Source organism: Sugiyamaella lignohabitans, chromosome B (genome assembly GCF_001640025.1).
Source record: "Sugiyamaella lignohabitans strain CBS 10342 chromosome B, complete sequence".
In the NCBI taxonomy this organism is placed as follows: Eukaryota; Fungi; Ascomycota; class Dipodascomycetes; order Dipodascales; family Trichomonascaceae; genus Sugiyamaella; species Sugiyamaella lignohabitans.
In genome coordinates, this window is record NC_031674.1 from 1,252,371 (window position 1) to 1,271,866 (window position 19,496).

The 19,496-nt window shown below is 48.7% G+C and overlaps 6 protein-coding genes across 6 annotated transcripts; 3 read left to right on the top strand and 3 right to left on the bottom strand.

The window, feature by feature from the left end:
• Positions 1–438: 438 nt before the first annotated feature.
• On the bottom strand, positions 439–951 carry RDL2 (Rdl2p; the record flags this gene model as incomplete). The annotated part of the gene is made up of 1 exon (XM_018879352.1): positions 439–951. The coding sequence occupies one exon, from the start codon at positions 949–951 to the stop codon at positions 439–441; it is 513 nt and encodes a 170-aa protein (XP_018737276.1).
• A 1,087-nt stretch (positions 952–2,038) lies between these two features.
• On the top strand, positions 2,039–4,369 carry YBP1 (Ybp1p; the record flags this gene model as incomplete). The annotated part of the gene is made up of 1 exon (XM_018879353.1): positions 2,039–4,369. One exon carries the CDS (start codon positions 2,039–2,041, stop codon positions 4,367–4,369), a length of 2,331 nt encoding a protein of 776 aa, XP_018737277.1.
• A 240-nt stretch (positions 4,370–4,609) lies between these two features.
• HPC2 (Hpc2p) lies at positions 4,610–6,151 on the bottom strand (the record flags this gene model as incomplete). Its single annotated transcript, XM_018879354.1, has 1 exon — positions 4,610–6,151. One exon carries the CDS (start codon positions 6,149–6,151, stop codon positions 4,610–4,612), a length of 1,542 nt encoding a protein of 513 aa, XP_018737278.1.
• Positions 6,152–6,828: 677 nt separating this feature from the next.
• On the bottom strand, positions 6,829–9,264 carry GAT1 (Gat1p; the record flags this gene model as incomplete). Its single annotated transcript, XM_018879355.1, has 1 exon — positions 6,829–9,264. The coding sequence occupies one exon, from the start codon at positions 9,262–9,264 to the stop codon at positions 6,829–6,831; it is 2,436 nt and encodes an 811-aa protein (XP_018737279.1).
• A 4,129-nt stretch (positions 9,265–13,393) lies between these two features.
• Positions 13,394–14,908, top strand: AWJ20_2414 (uncharacterized protein; the record flags this gene model as incomplete). Its single annotated transcript, XM_018879356.1, has 1 exon — positions 13,394–14,908. The coding sequence occupies one exon, from the start codon at positions 13,394–13,396 to the stop codon at positions 14,906–14,908; it is 1,515 nt and encodes a 504-aa protein (XP_018737280.1).
• Positions 14,909–16,237: 1,329 nt separating this feature from the next.
• AWJ20_2415 (uncharacterized protein) lies at positions 16,238–17,722 on the top strand (the record flags this gene model as incomplete). Its single annotated transcript, XM_018879357.1, has 1 exon — positions 16,238–17,722. The coding sequence occupies one exon, from the start codon at positions 16,238–16,240 to the stop codon at positions 17,720–17,722; it is 1,485 nt and encodes a 494-aa protein (XP_018737281.1).
• Between the last annotated feature and the right edge of the window lie 1,774 nt (positions 17,723–19,496).

Genomic DNA, 19,496 nt, shown 5'->3' on the forward strand with positions numbered 1-19,496 from the left:
GTCTGGGGCGGAGCCCCAGCCGCCGGAGGCAGTCTGACCACACAACGTAAAAATCGGTCATCAGCGTATATCAGATTACAATTTACAGGATGCGACACCGGGATACCAGTATTAGAAGAGTAGGGGAGAGAGTAGAGTACGTCGTTAGTGGTGGTCATCAGGCGGCACGGCAAAGAGGGAGAAGAAGAAGAGAAGGGGCTATCAAAACAAAAGTCTAATCAAGGAAAATGCTGGGAGGAGGTTGATGTAGCAGGGCTACTGGGTCAAACAATCTAGGAGAAGTCGAGTTTTAGACCTCCTTCTCTCCGTTGTTGTTAACCCAGTCTTGCCAAGATCCGATGTAGTTACCACGACTGGCACAGTTAGTATAAATTTCAAGCCAATTGAAGCCGCAAGCTGCCAGCTCTGTGAGAAGATATATGCTGAGAAAGAAGATACTTACCATTGATAACCATATGTAGCGGCAAGACCCTCAGAAGCCGAGCTTCGAACACCTCCGAGACAGTAGAATACAAGTTTGGATTCGGGGGACGGTTTAGAGAAACCGAAAGTTTCTTCAAAGTCTTCTGGCTCGAGACCGAGGGCGCCAGGTGACGAGTTGTATGGGATATTGATAGCAGAAGGAATATGGCCTTCTTTATATTCATGCGGTTCACGAACGTCTACAAGAATCACCCCAGGATGTTCTTTGGCGTCAGACAGTTTCTTGACATCAGCAAATTCATAGACCTTGGCAGGCTTATCAATGCAAAGAGGAGAGTAGAACCGCTGACTTCGGGTGGGGGCGGCAGTAGCGACGACAGTGGGTCTCGAAGTACGAATAGAACTCCAACGACCAGTGGATAAAACACTGGCTTGTCGAAATACCACTAAACTGGGAGACAAACTGCCAGACGTGAGTCTTTTCAAGCCCTGGGCCGATTGTCGAAAGGCAGGTCCGGGTCTGAACATTTGAGTGGGGGTCGTTAATTCTAATGAATAATGTCAAATGAGTCAGGATCTACTAGAAATAAACTAGTCAAGTATACCCGAGATGGTGAGCAGTGGTTGGCAGCCGGTCCTGACAAATTCGAATCAATCAAACTCGAATCTCGTCTCTGATAGAAGAACTGATAATAAACCTTCTGGATACGGAACTGATACCGAACCAGACGCAACAATATTTTGATATGACGAATTAAGGCGGTTATGCATGTCTGTCCTGCTTTAAGGCATATAATGTTCTAAACAGCCCTGGGTAGCTGGGGGGCCGGGTTGCCTCCGGCGGCTGGGGCGAAGCCCCAGACCCCATGGCTCCTGCTTCGCAGGAGAGTGCGTGTCGGTGTGGGAGGTTGGGGGGTCGGAATTGTTTTCGGTGTGGAAATTGAGTGTGCTGGGGTTGGATTCTTCCTGGTCATTTTATGTAGGGTCTATGCACCCTGCATATGACTTGCCAGAGGGAAAATACGTTTCTGTGGGTCTGGAATGCCTTACGACAATTTTTTTTGGTAATCTCTCTCTTTGGAAAGTAATTGTCCTATTTGGAAGGATTTTTCTCATTTTGTCTAGAAATATAGTGGTAATTAGAGCATTGACAGCTGGTTAAATTCTAGCAATATTTGCTGCAGGGTTGCATGAGGATCTTTATTCACCCCTGCCCTACTTGGCATATAGAGTAGTCATTGATTGGTGGTCGGGTCTCCCGTTGGTAATTTTTAGAATTTTTATGGGTAGGGAAACTTGGATATATGTCAGATTCACACTGAAATAAGAGCTCAGTGGGATATAAACGGGGTTGAGACTGTGGTAGCATTACCCGAGCTCTCAATTTCCGACTCGGATCTGCCCACTAAAGTTCAACGTGTGCGGCTGATGGGAATCACCAAAACACAACGATGGTCATCAGTTAGTTGTCAACTGATTGATTATACCCTATCAGTCTCCATCTGTTTGAGCTGGCTAATTTTTTGGATATTATAATTTGTATTTTGGATATATTTTGTGATTGGATAGAGCTAGAAAAGAAACTAGACAAGGAAGTAAACGAAAATTGAGCAGGATGAGTTCTTCCGAGACTACAAAGGCAACAGAGTCAGCCGTTAAGACCGCTCAAGACCTAGTGTCGCAATTGACTGACAAGAATCAAAACTCTTCAGATACTGGAAAGAATACTACTTCCATAGACAAGTCCATTGGATCTGAACAGTCTGAAAAAGTAACACCAACAATTGAAAAAGATTATGCTCCGGCTGAAGACCAACATAACAAAGAAGATGAGGATGACGATGAGGAAGAAGACAATGATCTCACTCCTACTCCTAGCACTGCCTTTCAAGCTCCTAAGCTACCACCTAGAAATGTCACAGGAAAGGTTGGTCTTGGCAATGACGATGATACTAAGGATGAAGACGAAGACGAAGACGAAGACGATTCTAATAGCACTACTTTGTCGGCTCCTGAAATTATAAGACAGGCTGCTAAGGATGCTGCCAAGTACAATGATTATATATCATATGCTACAGTGCTTGAAGAGACAATGGAGGATCCCAGTCGATACTCTGATGATGAAAGACAGGAAATTCTCGAGGCTTTGCTCGAGGTTCTTGAGGCTGATAATGTTTTGGTGCAGGAGATCGGCTGGGATTTGCCCATTCCACTTCTCGAATATGTGGAATCGGAGTATAACTTTTCAGAATATTTGGCTAGCAGTGTTCATATTAAACTTGTCATGAGAATATTCACTATTCTCTGTGAAAGAGGTAATCCCAAAGAACTGTTTCTCAAGGGTGTTGAGGCCCTTTCTACTATGCAGGTGTGTTCGGATGGTGATGAAGATGACCCGGAGACTGAGATTAAGGAACGATATGCTGATATGAAGTTTTATTTGGCTTTTGAACTAATGTTCTTTTCATTGAGACGAATCGATGTTCAGTATCCATCAAGATTCTTAGCTACAGCCATTACCGTATTGCTGTCGTTTGTAGCATCCAATCTCGAGAACATGAAACTTCTCTCTTTAGGTGTTTTGCTTCGTAGACTGTTTACCTTTGCCAGAGACTATGATACAGGTGTGGAGGTGGGAGAAGAGCCATCTGTCGACCGAATTCTACAGTACCCACAGAGTGAGATTGATATCCAACAGAAGCTACTTCAGAGTTTTGTTACTTGGATTGCTGATTTCACCTTCCAAAGATTCTCTGTTCAATGGGCTCAAAGACTATACTACGAATTGAAGACGGATGCCAGTGGAAACTCTACTCCATATGAATTACATTTGTACACGGGACGGATAACCGAGTGTATTGAACGATTCTCGCAATTGACATATTCGTTTGATATGGATGTTATCAAGCTCTTGAAAGAGCTTGTTGATAAAAAGGAGCCACTAGGTACCCAGCGCGATCTGAAGACGGACACAATAAAAGAGGAAGATGAAGATAACGAGGCAACAGAAGCTTCTGAACAGGACAAACCCAAGTCCATGTTTTCAGATCTGTCAGAAGAAGGTATTTTCCTTCTTGCTACACAAGTGAGATTCGACTATAGACAACAGACAGACAACGACTTGACATTTTCAGAACTGGTTAAGCTGTCACTTCGATTCTACCGTAAGTACAGCACCAGCGGATCCAACACTCCACTTGGTATCCAAGACGCATCGCTCTTTTGGGCCCAATGGCTTGCAAGAAACATCACCGCTGAAGAAGTACGTAAAATCCCATCCGACGATTTTGCTGCGTACTTGCAATCGCTGATGGTTCTTTCAGCGACTTCATCTGATAAAGAGTCGAGATTCATTGCGTACTCGCTGACTGCCAAGCTGCTATCACTTCACAACCCTCAAGTGTCGTTTGATTTTATTGTCGACACTCTTACATACTGTCCTTTCGAGAACGTCAAAGATGCCACGGTGCGTATTCTCAAGAGTCTAGCACTTCCACGCCGAACTGGAGCCGCCAGCTCTGGTCCTATTGTGTCACCTGCCCTCAGAAGGGCCTCAGCTACCACAGTTGACAGTCTTTCCGACGGTATAAGCTCACTGTCCGTCAATTCGTCATCACCCACCCCTGACGGTGTCGTTCCTGCTGTGATTGTTCTCACCAAGGAAAGAACTCAGATCATTGAAAAGCTCGTGAAAGGCACCAGCGACGAAGTTCACGAGTCCGGCGGCATCCTATCCGACTGCCTACCAGTGCTCCTGTCATGGATCAACTTCATCACCCTCGTCGAAACCGATAAGCAGTTCCTGACCCAGTTCGTCAGCGACGTGACCAAATTGCTGGCAGCACCATCCACCTCTCTCGACGACCGTGCCAAAGAAGCGTACCGCCAGCGCCAGGGCTTCTTGACCCTCTCCCTCGAGAGCCTCAAAAGAAGACGTCTAGACTAATCCCGTGTTTGTATTTCTTATTTATTATATATATTAATAGGTTGAAAAGGGCATGCCTCCGGCGTCTGGGGCTGCGCCCCAGACCCCGCTGCTCCTCTCGCTTCGCTCGAGTCGTTGCGTCTCGGGTCCCAGCCATCTCCTGCGAAGCAGGAGCCACGGGGTCTGGGGCAGAGCCCCAGCCGCCGGAGGCACGGGTCCCGGGCCAGTGGTTGGTCATAAGGTCGTCAATTAGAGGCACGATTATATCAGGAGGTTGGCGATGGAGGCCGACGTGCGGGCCTGTTGTTGGGGTGTGAGTGGAGGTGCTGGCGCTGGGGATGACGGTCGCGAGTCGGTGAGGTCAATGACGGGATCTGGTGCGGTCGGTGCAGGTGTTGGGTTCGTGGAAGTAGCGGGATTTGGTGCTATTGGGGTTGTTGAGGGTACAGAGACAGGTTTTGGTGCAATGAGAATGGGCCCAGTTGGCTGTGTGATTGGTGCTTTCGCAGTTGTTGCGGTCGATGGAACAGAGACCTGTGGTGATGCAGACGCATCAGATACTTCGGATGGTGTCTGGACTGTGGGCGTAGACACGGCAGATGTAGCATTTACAGCGGCAGTGGTGGCTTCTTTTTTCACTTTGGTAGCTGCCGCTTTATCACCGAGTTTAGTCTGCTTGAGTTTAGGCTCTTTCTTCTCTTTCTTGGGCTTGGCTTCGCCAGCAGCCGCTTTCTTAGCAGCAGCTTTCTCTTTTTTCTCAGCAGCTGTCGCAGCAGAAGCTGCCGTTTTGGCTTTCTTTTTCGCAGGTGCTCCGTCTTTATCACCAGCTGCTTGTTTTGTGGCTTTTGGTCTCTTTGTACCAGTTGCTGTTGATGTACTTCCTGATCCTGATCCATTGGCTGTTCCGTTAGTACCAGTATTTGTACCTCCATTTACAGCATTTGTTTCTTTATCTTTAGCACCACCAGCAGCACCACCAGAAGAAGAAGATGTACTAGCGGCAGTGGAATCGTCTTTCTTCTTGCGAGGCCCTTTCTTAGTCCCGGTGGTAGACTTGTCATCTTTGGTCTTTTTTAGACTTCCGTCTGCTCGTTCTATCTGTGGTTGTTCTCCTTCTTGAACTAACGGACCAGAATACACGAAAAAGCCGTCTTTTGTCGACGCGGCCTGTTCTTCCCATTGCAGCTCGCTGTCATCGATAAACGGGTCGTGAAGGTCATATTTACCTTCTATCCGACCTCGTTTCGATGGGGCATTACCGCCGCTATTTGCAGGAGTATTACTGGCACCTGTAGCAGACCCGTTTTGGCCTGCTGGTTCGCCTGTAAGATCAATATCTTCATTATCATCATCATCGACATCGTCCTCGTCATTCAAGAGGTCTTGAGCCGTTCGACTATCTGGATGGATTTTTTCAAAACCATACTGTTCCTCCGCCTGTTTGAGGAAATCAATCACTACATTCGGCGTTGTTTCATTGGATTCAGGTCGAAGTGCGATATGGAGACAGATATTTGGCATGCTACTCGTCCCCGCTGCTCCACCCCCGCTGCTGCTTGAACCAAAAGTCATTGGAGCTCCTGACCCAACTGCGCCTGAACCACCTGATCCTGACGCCGAACCATTGACGCCACTAACATCACCGTTTCGAGGGGTCCCTAAACCAATTAACTTATCGGCTATCGAAGATGTCGACATAGCCGTCACCTCACTTCCAGTAGCGGGCGACTTACGAGGACTGCTGGTAGCTACCGTCCCAGACCCCGACAAACCAGCAGGTGGCGTTTTCGGGCGCGCCAACATCGAATCCATCGGTTCTTCACTAGAAAATCGCAACCGTGCTCACTCTTTTCTCCACAAACCAAATTTCACTGGCCGGTGGTGAACTTGGCAGGGCTGGTTGCTGTTCCTCGTGGATCATGAACCTCTCGTGGGTTAGGTCTCAGCTCCAGGGGGGGTCGATGCCTCCGGCAGCTGGGGCTCCGCCCCAGACCCCGTGGCTCTTCGAGCTTCGCTCGAAGAGTTTCCGTGGGGGTCCCTGACGACTAGGGTTTGACTCGGGTTTTTGTTCGGTTTTTTCGGGGTTGTTACCGGTGGTGCGATCAGATGCCGGACTCTCGTGCAACTGAGACGGTCCGAGCCCTTCAAACTGCCAGCCGGGGCACCGCACTTCGACTGACAAACCAGAGCCCAACTTTCAGGCCAAACGGCCCGCCCTCGCCGCCCTCGCCGTCAAAATCACGCGATTCTTACCCCGATAAGGGTTAGGTGATCAGGCCGACCCTGCATGATCTCCAAAAGATAACGCAGGGTCCCACCTCTGTCCCTGCCAACTCCTGCGAAGCAGGAGCAACCAGGGTCTGGGGCGGAGCCCCAGCCGCCGGAGGCACAAAGGCCCCCCATAAAGATAGTACAGATCTAATACATTATATCATTATGTTCGATGTTCGTTTCTCATTTCGTGGATAGTTAGGGGACGGTCACATTTTCAGCCAGTTCCATTTGCTGTCAGCCTCGACCGAGGTCGGTTGGGCGGGTGGAGGTGTGGGATGGGCGTCGGAGCGTGGGACCGATGAGGGGCCGGTGCTGAGATGGCGCATGCCGTTGGGGGTGACGGCCACGGGGGTTGAGGAGATGGAGACGGTGGGTTTGGATGGTTGCTGGACACGGGGAGAGATGGAGATGGGACTGGCTGATTCGAGTTTGACGGAGGAGACCGAGTTGAGCGAGTTCTGACGGCTGATGGGTTTGTTGACACCGCCACTGGCTCGTCGAAGTTTCTGCATACGGTATTCATTCAAAGACTGTGGTTTCAAATCGATACCAGAAGTTTGACGCGGAGGTGCCGGTGCAAGAGCTATTGGTTTGGGTGCAATAGGAACGTGAGTGACTGACGTTCTTTGTAACGAAGCAGCAGAACGAGCATTGACGGCTGACCAGGAGCTTCCACTTGAAGCGACAGATGTAGGTCCCGCCTGTCGTGTGGTAATTGGAATGGCACCTGATGAGACCGATGTAGATGCTTGAGAACCCCAGGACGCGATGTTGGTCATACTTCCTTCTCGTGAATTGGATCCTTGTGAAGATGCAGACGATCCAGGTCCTCTGTTTCGTTTCTTGATAAAGTCAGTCTTTAATGACAATGGACGGACTTCACCGTGTAACTTGAGAAACAGACCACATGCGTTACATAAGGGTTGACCTTCGGCGTTTCTTCTCCATAGAGGAGTGGTACGGGTATGACAGTTGGTACATTCTGGGGGAGGTCGGTTATCAGCAGCAGCGGCAGCGGCATCAGAAACAGAAGTTGCTGGTGCTGAAGCAGAGATTTGTTCAAGTTTTGGTTGGTTAGGTTGAACAGGAGCTTTCACTGGTACAGCTTTCACAGTTGCAGGGACAGGAGATGTCACTCCTGATGAGGTATTAGGTGATGGAGAATCTTGCGATATAGCAGATTGTTGTTGGACTTGAGATTGCTGCTGTTGCTGTTGCTGCTGCTTTAATTGCTGTTGAAGTTGACTTTGAAGTGCAGAGTTTGTCTGTTGGATTTGAGAAACCCGCGCTTCGCTTGGTGTTCTCTTTAGAAGACTTTGATGCAGTAGCGATGAAGCATTGATTTGAGACTCGGTTCGGGCAATTTTCTTAGGAGAAAAGGCTGGATTGGGCACAGTACCGTACATTTCGCTAATGTGGTTCATGGAAAAGGACATTTGGTTGGTAGTTGAAACAGGTGAACCGACGGACGGTGACAGTGCTTCAGGTGATAGCATAGGAGTAACCATGTTCGAGTTCGTCTCATCGTACTCATCAAACAGTTCGAAATGAGTACGAGGAACACTGCCAGAAATACTACTGGGAGCAGCGCCTATCATGCTGGATCTTCTGGATTTGGTGAGGTGGGAAATGGATCTTCTGGATCTGAACCCGCTAGAACTGACATTGGGACTGACAGATAAACTGGAAAAGCCCGAGTTCAATGCACTTGATGACTTGTTGGACACAGGATCGAAGAAAGAGAACCCATTACCAAACGAAAACGAGTTCGAGTTGGGGTTGTCGACAATACTGCTGTTGCGACTATGACTTGTACTGGACATTTTACTATTAGGGTTGTTGTAAAAGTTTTGATTAGCAGTGAACTGGCCTGACAAATCCTGAGAAGCGTCTTGGTTGAAAAAATCTTGGTATGACGAGGAGATAGATCCAGAAAGTCCTTCAATGGTCAGAGGATCCAAAGAGAACTCAAATGCATTATTTTGTTTGGTCACATCTTCATCACCGGAATGAGTAAAGCTGAACGAGTTGTCGTACTGAGCAGGAGTTGTAGTGGCAGTAGCATCGTGTCGAATATTGATGCTAGCAGTTGTTAATCGATGACTTGGGTCAGTAGTCGACGTACCAGGACCAGCCTGAGAACCTTGATAAGAGTAGCCATCCATTGGCATGGAACCATTGTTATTAACATGACCAGGTACATTTATCACGCCACTAGGGTTATAACCAGTAGCATTATTGCTGTTATTACTAGGTTGTTGCTGTTGTTGGTTCATGGTGGTAACTCCTTCCATAGGCGAGTCGGATCCTTCAGAAGGAGAAAGCAAACTTTGAGCAGCCAAAGACATATCAGTCGAGCTTTGGTTGTTGTTGTTGTTATTGTTGATATTCATGCCATCTCCAGAGCCTAAAGCAGACTTTTTCATGAGTCCATGAATACCGTCGTATAAAGACGCACTAATACTACCGTCATTGAGAGGAGAAGGACCCTCGCCATTGCTTTCAGGACTGGTATCTAATGGAGTTAATAGAGAGTTAGTCTGAGAACCGTAGCTCAAATAGCCATTATCCAAGTCCATGACATAGCCCAAATCAATAGGACTCTCTTTATATTGCATTCCGAGCAGATCAGCTGTTTGCATTCTTTTGGCTATATTGTCGATTCTATCCTGAGATTCCAGCGTTCGTTGCGCCTCTACCAGGAGGTTGTGAAGTTGAGAAGAAAATTCAGACATTGTGAAGGTCAATAGTACAAACGGTTAAATTCTAGCTCCAAGTTAGTACCCAGCCACGAGCTACCAATTACCAGTTGCTAATTACCAGTTATTCGTAACTAATTGCCAAAATCTCGCGGAAGTTATGACTTACAGCTTGCTATCAAATGAGAAGTCGAATATTATTTCTAGAATTGGATTGATGTTGGTGACAGAGCAACAGTGCGGAAGCGCAAAAAACACAACCGGAACACACTATAACCAGACAGTCGAACCAGTTACTCAAACAGTCGAATACAACCGAACAAACAATCACCAGACCGTCGAACAAATAGTCAAACTGTAAATCGAACCTGTAACTGAACTGACAGTTGAACCGACAGTTTCAATCAAAAGGTGACTCAACCAACACTAACCGTTGTCAAACGAGAATTCAAACCAAAAACCCAATAAACAAGACTCAGAATCTAGCAAAGAAAACCAAGTCAGATGTTATTTTGAATCAGTAGCACCAGTCGACTCAGATAATATGACTCAGACCACTGAACGACCAGAGACACACACAGTTCAGTGAATATCCGAAGTTTTGCTCTTGGGCAGACCAATAAAACCAGGTAAATTGGAAAAAAAAAGAGTCGGAAAAAATGGCGATTATTGAGACCCTTTTGGTAAAAATTATCTAAGTGAAGAACTGAGTGTGGGAATGTCGTATGCTGAACCGGTTGCTAGCAGAAAATAGAAGTAGCAGTATAGTAATAGTAGTACAAGCACACACCACCTTAGAATGGGAAAGTGAGCAAAAAGAGGAAGACCACCAAAAATAAAACCAATCTAAAAAAAAAATTGACAGAAGAAAATAAGTGATAATTTGAAATCCAAATGAAAAAAAATTAGTGAAAAAAGGGAGGACAGACAAACAGAAACCAATATCGCTGGGAAATGTAAATTAGCAAAAAAGCCCACTAATACACAAAAACACTACTGAAAATATCAGGATTCAATAGGAAAGTCTAGAAATACAGAAAAATAAAATAAACCCTTCTCAATACCTAAATTCGGGCCATTGCTTTTTATTTCTGCCAGCAGCAGCAGCAGCAGCAGCGCACCTGCTAATAATAAGGCTGGCGTTAACGGGATTAATGTTCAAATGCAAGAAAAAGGATGGGTTTGGGAAAAAAAAAGGTTGGCTGATGTGGCGATGAGACCCAACTGGGCTGCAGTTGCACAGCTGCTGACAGGTCTGCCGGCCTCGGAGCTCCAGCCCCCCCTCCTTCTTTCCCCTCTCCCCTTCCCTCGTCCACCCCTCTCCGCCCTCACCCTACGCCGCTCGCGAAGCGAGCACAACCAGGGTCTGGGGCGGAGCCCCAGCCGCCGGAGGCAGGCCCCCCTTTTCCCCCCTCCCCCTCACCCTCCCCTCGTCCCCTCGTTGACCGGCCGGAAAGCAGCGAGCGCGGGCTGACCAAACGGGCATTTCCAGCGGTCTGCGTCCCCCTTGGGCACACAATAAGCTAATATAGCGTGCAGATGCGTGCAGCGATAGCCGGGTGTACAGGTGGTTCGGCAGAAACTGACTGACCGGTCCACCGCGAAGCGGGGCTGGGAGTGTGCCTCCGGCGGCTGGGGCTCCGCCCCAGACCCTGGTTGTGCTCGCTTCGCGAGCGGCGTGGGTGGAGCCGGAGACCGGTGGGGTGATGAGAGGGAGGGAGAGGGCGAGCAGTGGCATGTTTTATAGCCGGCAGTGGTCGGCCCACTATGGTTAGTGTGGCAGAGAGTTGCAGCAGCAGCACAGAAGCAACAGCGCGCATTAGCTCGCGCGGACCGTAGTTTACGCCGGGGTCTGGCGGGGATGGTGCCAAGGCGTGTGTGGCCATGCACACGACAAAAACTAGAAGGACAGGAACACAGCAGTGAAAAAAATCATGCATAAAAACAAATTTTCATATGTACATGTAATATGAAACGAGACTCAAGCGAGAATACCGACACTAGTCATTCGTGGCGCGCAGTGGCGCTCGCGCTCCTCTGCTGTGGCATGCAGGTGGGGGTCGACAAGGTTTTCTGTACGATAGAACTTTTTTTGCAACTAAGGTTTGTCGATAAGCTCGTCTTTGCTAGCCTAGAACTGTAAAGTGAGGGGCCTCCTGTGCAGTGAGGGGAGCCTGCCCCCTAGCTATTACTAAACAGATCATAATCCGTCATCTGTCAAAAAAACTTTTTTCATCTATAAACAAACTGTAAACAAACAAAATCCATGTACCAATTTTCCGGTCAATTGCGACCCGACCGATCTCCCAGTCCCACTCGACCCTCACAAATCAACCACTCACTCACCCACGAGCCGGACCCAGCCGCCGGCCCCTCGCAGCAGCATCCAGCCCGGAAAAACACACTACGGCCGCGGCACATGTCTCCTCCCTTTCTCACATTTTCTCACTAGCGACCATGCAGTGAAACACTAGCATCAGGCGAGCTAGCGGGGGTTTGTAGCGAGAAAAAAAAAAAAAATTTTCCCCCTGAGCACCCGAAATGCATTGTGCCTTTAATGGCACCCCGGACTGTCGTGCGACCGGGCGTCGTGCTTCCGACGGCTGGGGCTCTGCCCCAGACCCCGTGGCTGAATTCTGGGGTGAGTTTGTGCCTCCGGCGGCTGGGGCTCCGCCCCAGACCCTGGTTGTGCTCGCTCCGCGAGCGGCCTGGACCTTCCTAGCACCGACTCGAGCGCAGCGAGAGGAGCCACGGGGTCTGGGGCAGAGCCCCAGCCGCCGGAGGCTGCACCCCTCCCCCCGAGACACTGTCTCAGCCCGGAAAAATGTCTACAGGGGGCACATGCCTCCGGCGGCTGGGGCTCCGCCCCAGACCCTGGTTGTGCTCCGCTTCGCGGAGCGGCGTGGGGACCCATAGTACCGACTCGAGCGAAGCGAGAGAAGCCACGGGGTCTGGGGCAGAGCCCCCAGCTGCTGGAAGCAGACCCTCTCCCCTGAGCAAACGTAGAGATTGGGGGCATGCATGGATGTGTGCATAAAACGTCTTTTGACATACTTGCATTTCGAGCGTTTCGCCGGCTTGGGACTAGTGGCGATCGGCGGCCAGTGCAATTAGCCTGCCAGCAAATCTTGGCTTAGTGCGGTAAGGAAGGAGAGGGGTCTGTCGATGATGAGGTCAGTAGATCTGACTACCAGTTCTCACCACACTAATGCCGGCGGAGAAGAAAAAAAAATGCGTCTTGGGGTTGGGGTCGCGGATAGGTGGGGGCCTGCCTCCGGCGGCTGGGGCTCTGCCCCAGACCCCGTGGCTCGTCTCGCTTCGCTCGAGTCGGTGCTAGGGGGTCCCCACACCGCTCCGCTAAGCGGAGCACAACCAGGGTCTGGGGCGGAGCCCCGGCCGCCGGAGGCACAAACTCACCCCAGTCCCGGTAACGCTCGTGGTCTCCCCGATACCGCACCCCTCGCTGGCGCGATCAACACGCAGAACACACTCGCCGCCCCGCACCTGAGACACAGACCCCAACTGGGCCGAACAAAGAGCGAGGGGTAGGGAGGGGGGACTGCCTCCGGCGGCTGGGGCTCCGCCCCAGACCCTGGTTGTGCTCCGCTTCGCGGAGCGGCGTGGGTGACCCCTCGAGGAACGACTCGAGCGAAGCGAGAGGAGCAGCGGGGTCTGGGGCGGAGCCCCAGCCGCCGGAGGCAGGGCTGGTTCCCCCTGGGGGAGGGAGATGAGACGGCGCTGGGCCTTTTGCATGGGCTGGGGGCACGTTCGCGAACGGGTCGCGGTTACTGGCTGAGAGATGGGGGTGGGTTCTGCGGGGTATGAATAGGACGTTCAGTTTAAATAGCAGGGGATGGCGGAGAACAGGCGGATATGGTCGGAAAACGGTGAAGCTGGTGAAGCTGGTTGTTTGAGTACTTTTGTTAGGGTCGGATTGTGGCTCTGGAGGCGTGTTTTCGGTGTTTTTTGTGTTTTTGTGCGGTCTGTGAGATCGTGGCACGTCAATTGAGCTAGTGCTAGTGAAATTGAGTGTGAGAAGTTCGAGTTCGAGTCTGAGTGTGAAAAGTGGGAGATGCTGAAGCTAACTGCTCTCGCTAGTCTGCTACTGCCAGGGGCCCTGGCTGCACCTGCACCTGCATTTGGCATCCCGGGATGGGGAACTCCGCCAGCCCAGTCGCCGGTGGTGAATACGGTCAAGGTCGGTGGGAACACGTTCACGAACCATGGTCTCGTGGGTGCGGGGTCTCTTCCATCGGATTTGCGTGACCAGTTCGGCGACACGATTGGCGGGATTGGCTCGGCGATTGCTTTTGACCAGTTCTCGTTCAAAAAGAATTTCGACGGTTCTTATTCGGGTGTTCTGTATGCTCAACCGGATCGTGGTTGGAACACCGAGGGAACTACGAATTATCATGCCAGGGTTCATGAGTTCAGTTTGAAACTCAACCCTTATTACGGCCAGAATGCCCAGTCCGCTAATAACCAGATCAGTCTCAATTATCAAAAGTCTACTAAGTATAGTGGTCCAAATGGTATTGAGACAACTGGTTTGGATGCTGGAGAGATTTATACTTCTCATGGCATTGACTTTCCAGCCGCTTTTTTGCCTAATTCTAATCAAAAGGCTCTGGCTTTGGATTTAGAGGGTTTGGTTCATGATCCTCGAGACGGCTCGTTCTGGGTGTCGGACGAATACGGCCCTTATATCTACCATTTCGATTGTAATGGGAGATACCAGAACGTCATTGTACCTCCTGACGCTTATATTCCATATATCAATGGAGTCAAGAACTTTACTGGTAACACCGACCCTGATGTGGGTCGTGAGTCAAATCATGGTTTCGAGGGTCTGTCCATTTCTTCAGATGGAAGATACCTGTATGCTTTATTACAAGCTGCGTTGGTTCAGGATGGTGGAACTCATGCTACCAGAGAAGAGTACACCAGACTTGTCAAGTACGACATTAGCAATCCATTTGGCGAACCCAAACTTGAAGGCGAATATGTGGTTGTTCTTCCGCAATTCAACGACCCTGCTGAGGCCAAGAATCCCAGAACTGGCGAGTCTAGTGAACTGCATTTCATCAACGATAACCAGTTTTTGTATCTTCCACGAGACAGCGGTCGTGGCCAGGGCCAGTCTAACGGCACCTCGATCTTCCGCAACGCTGAAATCTTCGATATCAGCTCCGCTACTAATATCGCCGGTTCGAAATACGACAATTCAAGTAACCCAGTGGCTCCTGATGGAAAAAACCTTGACTCGGGCGTGGTTGCTGCTACTGGTACTCCATTTGTCAACTACGACGACAGTACCCAACTGGCGCGAGTCGGGATGCAAAACAGCAACGCGGGCAGTTCAAACGATCTCGACGAGAAATGGGAGAGTCTAGCCCTCGTGCCCACTTTCAACGCGCCAAACGATTACTTCCTGTTCACCATGAGCGACAATGATTTTATCACCCAGAACGGATATCTCAATGGCCAAAAATACAAGGACGACTCTGGACTTAACATGCCTACCCAGATCCTTGCGTTCTGGGTGACTTTGGGAGGCGTCTCTCAGGGGGTCGAGCTTGTAGAATAAAAGCGTGAGGTGGGTCTGCCTCCGGCGGCTGGGGCGTTGCCCCAGACCCCATTGCTCCTCTCGCTTCGCTCGAGTCGTTATCTTGGGATCCCTGAATTGCTTTAATGACTATCGAGAAGGAGAAGACGAGGGTGGTGTTGGTGCCATTTTAGAAAATAATCTGAATTTTTGTGTTTTTTTATTTATTATTTTGTTTTTATTCTTTTGATTTGTAAGCCCCGGATTTCTTTCTCACTTTGGACCAGCGGTCCTGGAATCAATCTCTGCAGCGGGAGACCCCGCCAACAGCCAACAGTTGCTCGATTTTGTAAAACGTTGAGCCTGTCCTGGCTTTCGGTGCTCCACGCCGATTTGGACCCTGTCATACCCTGCATCTCGTGCATCTGTCACGGCGAGGTTAGCTCAAACGTCGTACCCCTGCATGAAAAGTCTTGACTTTGCTGCATGAATGCGCATTGTTCTTATTTCAGATACGGCCTCTTCCCTCTGCAACTCATATTTATTCTTAATAATGCCTCCCCCTCACTAAATTTACCACTCGGTCTGCCAATATATTATCATATTCAATTGTCATATTTTAATATTGTGTTTAGTTTCTCAATCTTGACAATTATAGCTACGAACTTCCAAAATGCTTCACGCTCTTTGGTCTGTTAAATGCCTCGATCATCAACTGTGGAGACCATGAATGTCCGCTGCCTATCACACTCGCATTGTCTTCCGATTCATCATTGCGACTTTCACGTGTTCTCTACACCTGCCCACTGTCGCCGTTATAGATCGGGTATGTGCATGAAAATAATCTTCACATGAAATCAGCCGTTGGATTATGTAAACTTCCCGAGAGATACGACATTACCAGGTAGGTTGCGATTAGGATTCCTGCATATCCTGAACCAATCGTCATTGAGTTTTCACTTGGATCCAAATAAGTATTGTTATTTTGCCATTGTGTCTGCCATTGATCTGTCCCATGAAACTCTATCGACGTATTGATGCGCCCATGCTTGGAGATCGCCCACACTTTTTCTTGTTTATTTGTAACGATCTCCCATTATCTCGGTGGAACTGAAAATCACCGTTGAGCACGACATGGACACGGCACGAGGCGTCGGTCATGTTCATCACAAGCTATTATCACCGTTACAAGGTTAGCACGTTCACAAAACTCAATTCTGACTGGCAGTCATGTTCAAACAAACTTCGCGGAATTAAAATCAACTTATATATAAAATGGCCCGATAATTGCTCCAATTACTGGTCATTTCCTGATAAGTGTCTGGTTCCAGGTCGAACTTCTTAACAAAGGAACAAACAAACAAAACAAAAATGTTGAGATTGACTGTAGCTGCTGCCCTTGTCTCTAGAGCACTTGCTGCTCCTGCTGCCGCTTCAAGTTCTTCGGCTCCAGTTGTAAACACTGTCACTGTGGGTTCTACCACCTTCACCAACCATGGTTTGGTCGGTGCTGGTTCTCTTCCATCCAATGCTCGTGACCAATTTGGTGATACCATCGGTGGTATTGGATCCGCCATTGCTTTTGACCAATCCTCATTCACTTTGAATGCCGACGGTACCTACTCTGGTGTTTTATATACCCAACCTGATCGTGGTTGGAACACCGAGGGAACTGTCAACTACAAGGGTCGTATCCAGCAATTCAACCTTACCTTGAATCCTTACTATGGATCTGCTGATCAATCTTCTGCTGACCAGATCACTTTGGCTTATGACAAGTCCATCTTGTACACTGGTCCTGACGGTATTGAGACCACTGGTTTGGATGCTGCTGAAATCTACACCTCCAACGATGTCGATTATCCTGCTGCTTACCTTCCTGGTACCGATACTCTTGCTCTTGCGCTTGATCTTGAGGGTCTTGTTCATGACCCTCGTGATGGCTCTTTCTGGGTCTCCGATGAGTATGGCCCTTATATTTACCACTTTGAAAGTGACGGTACTTTTATTAGTGCCATTGTTCCTCCTGCTGCCTATATCCCTGTCATCAACAAGAAGACAAACTTCACTGGCACCACCGACCCTGATACAGGACGTTCTGCCAACCATGGTTTCGAGGGTCTTTCCATTAGTTCTAACGGTACTTATATTTACGCTCTCTTGCAAGCTGCTTTGGTTCAAGACGGTGGTACCCATGCCACGAGAGAAGAGTACACCAGAATGGTCCAATACGACATCTCTGATGCCTCCTCTCCTCAACTTGTAGGTGAGTATGTTGTTGTCTTGCCTCAATTCGAGGACCCTGATGAGTCTAAGAACCCCCGTACCGGTGAATCCAGTGAACTCCACTTCATTAACGACCACCAGTTCTTGTATCTTCCCCGTGATAGTGGTCGTGGACAGGGTCAATCCAACTCTACCTCCATTTTCAGAAACGCCGAGATATTTGACATCTCTTCTGCTACCAACATTGCTGGCAGCAAGTATGATGAGGCAAAGAACCCCGTTGCCAAGGATGGTGACAGTTTGGAGAGCAAGGTAACTCCTGCTACTGGAACTCCTTTTGTTGATTACAACGATAACTCCCAATTGAACAGAGTCGGCTTGCACAACGGTGGTGATAACGACTCAACTGACCTCGACGAGAAGTGGGAGAGTTTGGCTCTTGTCCCCACTTCCCAGGGCTCTAATGACTACTTCCTCTTCACCATGAGTGACAACGACTTCATCACCCAAGATGGATACCTCAATGGTGAGCAATACGCTGACGATTCCGGACTCAACCTTCCCACCCAGATCTTGGCCTTCTGGGTCACTATCAGCGATGTCGAGTCTGGTGTTGAGCTTGTTAACTAGATTTTCTGAATACATATACTCTCTCTCGTCTTCTACTGACCCGGATGCCTCCGGCGGCCGGGCTCCGCCCGGACCCGTTGCTCGCTTCGCTCGTTGCCTGGATCGCATAGTGGACAGAATTTCAAGGTTTCCATCCAATAAACAGCCTTCTTGAGCTCTTCTTCATTTATTGTTTATTCTTTTTTGATAGCCAATCTATGCTTATTCCAACCGTAAGACTATTGACCGTTGCACATTACACCTTTGGCTACAAAAGTACTTTCGAAGCTCACGCGGTTAGCTTTGCTCAGAGCTGAAGCACATTGATTTCTATACCAAACATTCGGACCAGCAGTTCCTTCAAAATTGTTTTTCATCGCTAAATCAGATCAACGGTTAGAAATCCCAACAACATAAACTAACAAGATAACATACAAGATACAAGTAAACCTCGAAGTCGCATTTCTCGTGCTAATTAAGAACACACCTTTGAAGACGCACAGAATTTGAAAACAACTGTTCTGCTTTTTATCCAACAAATATCAAATTTGAAAAATGGAAACTGTGATCTGAATGCACATCTTTATGTAGCTCTTAGAGCACAAGATGTTAGTACAATAATAAAGATGGAGTCAGGACAATTTCAGCAATTCGAGCCGCTACTCATTGTGCAAAGTACTGCGTGAAACACGGGAAGTTGTGTTTCACTAGGCTGGCATTGAGTAGAATTGTCGAGCGCAGAAAACAATGATCCAGCTTTGAGTAGAACGCAGTAGTCAATGTAACTTCCAGATAGTAAGCAACATGGACTATTTCCAGATCCATCTTCCCTACTCAGTAAAATGTTCCTTGACCGCTGACATTTTTTGGTCAGGTACCCATTCTCTCTTTTCCATACAGGCGGAGACTCTCTAGCATAACGCCATTTGTAAAATTTCACACAATCGGACAGGTCAGATTTTTGAAAACCTTCCTATCACCCTTCGCTCGTCGAAACGCTCCGCACGTTACCAGAAGGATTGTAAATAGAATGAAGCTGGAGAATTTAATGGAATACAAAATCGTTATCCTCTTCCACATCAATTCTATCAGACAGGATCGACGCTCGCTTATCATCGGGCTCTAAACATAAAGTCTGGGCCTTTCACCAGGATCCCAATGACTTCACTAAGGAACAAAATATGCTTCAATTGACGTCATTCGGCACTTGCAGGCGAGGTTATTCAAAGTCAAATATTAATTGAGATTTAGCCGAGCTGTGCTCATGAAGTTGCTCTGAGCTAGCACCCACCTGCTGCCAAAAAAGGACAGTGTGGAAATCACAGGCAGTAAGTGAACTCTCTATTTTGTGTCAACTGGAACACGCTAGATCAAGACTTCTAAAGCTCGATCCGGTCTTGCTTCAATGAAAACAAAAGAATGTGTGCTCAACGCCAAAGACTTTCTTCAAAACAACATGGTCCGTGGGCTCTTCAGTAAAAGTTCTTACGAACATTCTTTTGCATCCTGTAATTTCTAACTATTTTGCATTCTATATCGCGCACCCTATATCAACGGTGAGCCATGACTCACACCTGACATTCGTCTCGCACTAAACGAGCCACATGTTGGGCCCGGTAACAAGCTTCTCTGGACATTCATCTCACGGTTCAACGGGATTTGCTCCTACGGGTACCGATACGAGGGGTCCGGAAGTGTCTCCGGCAGCTGGGGCTCCGCCCCAGACCCCGTTGCTCCTGCTTCGCAGGAGTTACTGGGACCCTCGACGTCCGACTCGAGCGGAGCGAGAGGAGCA